Raw genomic sequence first — 4787 nt, 5'->3', positions numbered from 1 at the left:
ATGTACAGATCTAAAACCCTGCTGTGCTCAGTCACCCTTCCGAACGCCTCCAACAGGGAACACATGGACGCCTGCTCTGTGTTGGACTAACAGTGAAGCAGAGCTCAATCCCTCCACAGGAGACTTGGCCACCTGGCTACATGCTTCTCTCTCCATGCTTCTGCTTCACAATTAGTCTTCTAGGCTCCCTGGATAAAGGGGCTCATCCTACTCTTTGCCTCTTCCTTGTACTCCCACTGTGCATCAATAGCGAAGGAACTGGGACTTCAGATTCCTCCACAGAAAGTCTGTATATCAGCTCGAACAATAAAACGCTTTGGGGCGCATTTTCCTTTGTTAGTGTTTCCAACAGAATGTGTCAGCATTTTGTCTATGTATGAAAAAATATTTTGACATATATTTGAAACAAATTGCATAGATTGATTATTAGTTTGAACTGTGATTGGCCAATCTAAGGTCTAAGGTGGTTCTTGGCCAAAATAACTAGCAAAATGGACAAAATGTATTGGCGATAGTCAAAACAGAATGTTCTATGAATATTCGAAACATGGTTTTGTTTTGTTTTTAATGTTTCAAAAACATTTTCTTGGTTATGCAAATGTTAAGGGAACATTCAATTGTATAATTTTGCACACATTATGAGAATGTTACTGTTGAATGTTCTCTGAACGTTCTGAAACAAATACTAATATTTACAAAAGGTTAGACGATCATTCAGCCGAAACTTTTCAGAAAAAAAAGTTCCATGAATTACATATAAAAAACATTTTTGTGCTAACATTTTGAGAACATTATTAAAAACCGGATAGATAACTTTATACTAAAGTTCTATTAATGTTATTGAAAGAACTTTTAGGAAACCGTAATGCTAGCCTGGGAAATTTTGAGAACATTCCCTGTTAACTGGGAACTGGCCAAAACAACTTTCTGTGACCATGTTGGGGTGAAGTCAGGTAAATTGGGACACTCTTTGCCATTGAGATGACTGGGGGGAAAATGTCCCTATTTACCTGAATTGACCCCTATTACAAATCAGAATGTCAAAGTTAAAAATCACACTAATGCTAGCCTGGGAAATTTTGAGAACATTCCCTGTTAACTGGGAACTGGCCAAAACAACTTTCTGTGACCATGTTGGGGTGAAGTCAGGTAAATTGGGACACTCTTTGCCATTGAGATGACTGGGGGGAAAATGTCCCTATTTACCTGAATTGACCCCTATTACAAATCAGAATGTCAAAGTTAATGTAAAATCACACAAGGGAAAATATAGATAATTTCATGTGTTTTTACTATATGGCTGTCTGGTAAAAGAATAAAAATACTAGGAATCAAAGGTGAGAGTCAAACCTCTACTGATTGATAAAGTGCACCTGACTATGAGGGGTGTTACACAAGCGGAGAGTTTGTTTAGTCTGTTTGTCTTGGGTCATTCCAACATTTTATCTATGTCTAGTTCACCATTACCAAACTACACTGTGCTGGAAAAAATAATTCCCATAAGTCCAACATAACAGTGTGACTAAATATACATGTTTGCATTCAACAAGCTGCCTTTTCTCTCCCTTGATTTCTTTTATGTATCATGCCCATGAGCATTAGTTCTGTTTGTGATATGTAAAATGTAATATCCAATGACAAAATCGACAACTAATTCTTTATACAAAACATTTTTAACAAGAAAAGAGTTTTCCGGTTCAGCAAACTGTTAGGTTATTATAGGCTAAAAATCACAAAGGACTGGAAAGGTCATGGAAATTTATTTATAGGTCCTTTTTTTTCGGAGGTCCTTTATTATCAGTATTAATATAATTGTATTTTAGAACTTGTAATCTAATTTATATGGTCAAAGATTTTCCGAAAACCTCAAGAAACGTAGGCCTACCTATGTGTAAGTGTAGGTAAAAAAAACAACAACAACAACAACACACACACACACAATTTCGAGAATCGTTGACCTTTTGTTTGTTTTTCTTTCTTTGAAAACCTTCAACAGTGGAGTCAAAGACCCTCAAGCCCCCCATAGTTCACAATATGACAACACTGAGAGGTTTATATGTCACTAGGCTACTGGGATGAATATGAGCCACATAATTTCCTGCTCTTAATCCGCTTTTATCCTGACGCTCTCTAACGATGTAAAACGTACGTATGAATAACAGCGCGTTAAAAAAGCGTACCTGTACCACTCGAGTCCTTTCTCGTAGTTGCGATCAAAAAAGTGCGGCTCCGCTCCCACCGCGCGGATGTCAGGATGGAGGCGCAGAAACTCGAGCAGCGCGCGCGTCCCGCCCTTCTTCACCCCTATTATAATCGCTTGGGGCAACTTTTTGGTCTCGTTCAGGGCACCTGCTACTCCTGAGTCCTCGACATAAACAACATCGCCCTTATTTTCCTCCCAGCCGTCTCCTTTGCTGTCAGCATCACTCTCGTTGTTTAGTAAGTCCCTGGACTGGCTTTTGAGGAACATCTCCAGGTCTTGTTTCTGGAGGGGTCTGGGTGGATTCCTGCTGCTCCTTTCTTCCATCATGAAGGTCGGTGTGGTGGAGCAGTAGCCCACACAGCAGTACAGCATGTACACCCACAGTGACAACATGATGCAGAAGACGAAAAGTTTGTTTTTCACCGGCTGAGTGGAGTGACAGTGCGGACTATATTCCATAGGACTCTCCTGTGTGTAATGTCAATGTCCAGTAGGGCATATTGGCAAAGTTACTTGCTCCTCCGCATAGGTCCCTGTAACATGCGGGCATCTCCGCGGGAGAGGAAAAATAGGAGCATGAGTCCCCGGCAGATGTTGAATTCATTTCATTTTGGTGTCTGGACGGTGCCGGAGATGTAGGAAGTCACAGTTGTTACACTGGCACGAGCGCGTCTTTGCGCATCACTCCGTCACCTCCCACTGGTTCATGTCAACTGAGTGAACGACGGGCAATGCACACTATTTAAAGAAGAGGGGCGTGTGATTGGGGGATTGGCCAATCGGAATACATGCCCAAGCCCTGAAGGCTTAAGTAGCCTATTATTTTTTAATCTTATTTTTATTTTTTTTGACTGCAGTGTCTTCTTCTTCTTCTTTTCTCAAAGTAGATTTTATTTTGAAAATAACTGTCACTTCTTTAATAAGCAGAAAGCAGGAACCTGGCGCATGCTTGTGACAACTTACCCCACTAAAAATGTGAAAAAGTGCTTGAAGAAAAAGATTGTAATTTAACAGGGGTTTCAACTACAAAACAGTTCAAAAGTTTGGGGTCGGTAAATTTCTTTTTTTATGATGTTGAAAGAAGTCTCTTATGCTCACCAATACTGGATTTATTTGTTCAAAAATATAGTAAAAGGAGCAATATTGTGAACTGTTATTACAATTTAAAATAATCGTTTTCTATTTGAGTATCTTAAAATGTAATTTATTTCTGTGATGGCATTATTACTTCAGTCTTCAGTGTAACATGATCCTTCAGAAATCATTCTAATATACTGATTTTCTACTGTGTGTGTGTGTGTGTGTGTGTGTGTGTGTGTGAGAGTTTGGCCTCAGATCAGGGGCCTTGGACCTCCAGCACCTGTAGCATTCTAGATTATCAGGATTACGCCAGAGCTGCCATGCCAGTCCACTAATCCCTTTATCTCATCTAGCACACAGTGTCTATGTGTGTGAGATGACTGTATCTGCACTTCCTGCATGCACTGCTGTCTGCAAAACACATCTGCTTCCTGTCAGGACAACCCCCTCCACAAATAAAAAGTGACAAAACACTTACATCTGTAATAAACACAAGCATAACAGATACAAAAAGATTTTTCAAAGTTGTAAATAAAATACTATTTCAGTCTTTCTACTGCAAAATTTCATGTGTTGCTTGCTGTTTCTTTCCATTTAATTGTGAAATATACTAGTTATTTCTGAAATTGTTTCTACACCATTTTTTTTCTCTGTGTGTTCATTTACAGTACATTTACAGTTAAGTGAGGACTGTGAAGTGGTTCGAATGACAGTGTTCATTTCCAGGAAAGGAGTACAAGATCAGGACTGATGTGAAATGCTTGATTCGGGTCAGTAAATCCATTTATGCAATTCTGGCTTTGATACAAGACCCAGAATGTACACTGAACATTTAGTGGCAACCCAACACAGAGCTAAATTTTATTTTAAAAATTGTCTTTAAAATCAAACTTTGAAGTGTATTAATTTTTACAAAGAACTAATATCAGACAATGTGAAAAAAATATTATACTCTTAATAATAAAGGTTCCAAAAGTTTTTTTTTTTTTTGCAGTGATGTCAAGAGAAGAACCATTTTTGGTTCCTCAAAGAACCTTTCAGTGAACAGTTCTTAAAGGAGACATATTATGCCCCTTTTAACAATATGTAATATAAGTCTCTGGTGTCCCCAGAATGTGTCTGTGAAATTTCAGCTCAAAATACCCCACAGATCATTTATTATATCATTTTGAAAATGCCTGTTTTGAGTGGAAGCAGAAACACGCTGTTTTTCGGGCCTGTGTCTTTAAATGCAAATGAGCTGCTGCTCCCCGCCCCCTTTTCCAGAATAGAGCTGCGCCATTACAGCTCGTACCTGCTAAAAACATCTGTTTTGGTTCTGATTGTCATGTTTATCAAGCTGAAATCATGCGTTTTAAACCATTAGAGTTTAAACTTCTGATATATGGTTTTCTGAGTGCACACATCCGAAGCACACACACAGAAAGCGGCTGTCACAGCATGTGAGTAATAAACTAAGTTCTCATTCACACACAAGTTTAAAAACACACATGAGTTACAAAAA

At 38.8% G+C, this 4787-nt stretch overlaps 1 protein-coding gene and 1 long non-coding RNA gene across 2 annotated transcripts in view; one reads left to right on the top strand and one right to left on the bottom strand.

The window, feature by feature from the left end:
* Positions 1 to 2966, bottom strand: part of LOC107744967 (heparan sulfate glucosamine 3-O-sulfotransferase 3B1-like) — a 23601-nt gene extending 20635 nt beyond the window's left edge. Inside the window, exon 1 of the mRNA XM_016558797.1 lies at positions 2181 to 2966. Within this exon, the coding sequence (XP_016414283.1) occupies positions 2181 to 2662 (482 nt within the window). The 5' untranslated portion in view covers positions 2663 to 2966. The remainder of the gene's footprint in view (positions 1 to 2180) is intronic.
* LOC107744968 (uncharacterized) overlaps positions 1 to 4787 on the top strand; it is a 47850-nt gene that overhangs the window by 39019 nt on the left and 4044 nt on the right. The window contains exon 2 of the long non-coding RNA XR_001640547.1: positions 3952 to 4053. This is a non-coding gene — a long non-coding RNA (uncharacterized LOC107744968). The remainder of the gene's footprint in view (positions 1 to 3951; positions 4054 to 4787) is intronic.

The sequence above is a fragment of the Sinocyclocheilus rhinocerous genome, unplaced genomic scaffold (genome assembly GCF_001515625.1).
Source record: "Sinocyclocheilus rhinocerous isolate Xijiao unplaced genomic scaffold, SAMN03320098_v1.1 scaffold1219, whole genome shotgun sequence".
NCBI lineage: Eukaryota > Metazoa > Chordata > Actinopteri > Cypriniformes > Cyprinidae > Sinocyclocheilus > Sinocyclocheilus rhinocerous.
The sequence above is the reverse complement of the archived record's forward strand: the minus strand, read 5'-3'. Positions and strand labels throughout refer to the sequence as shown.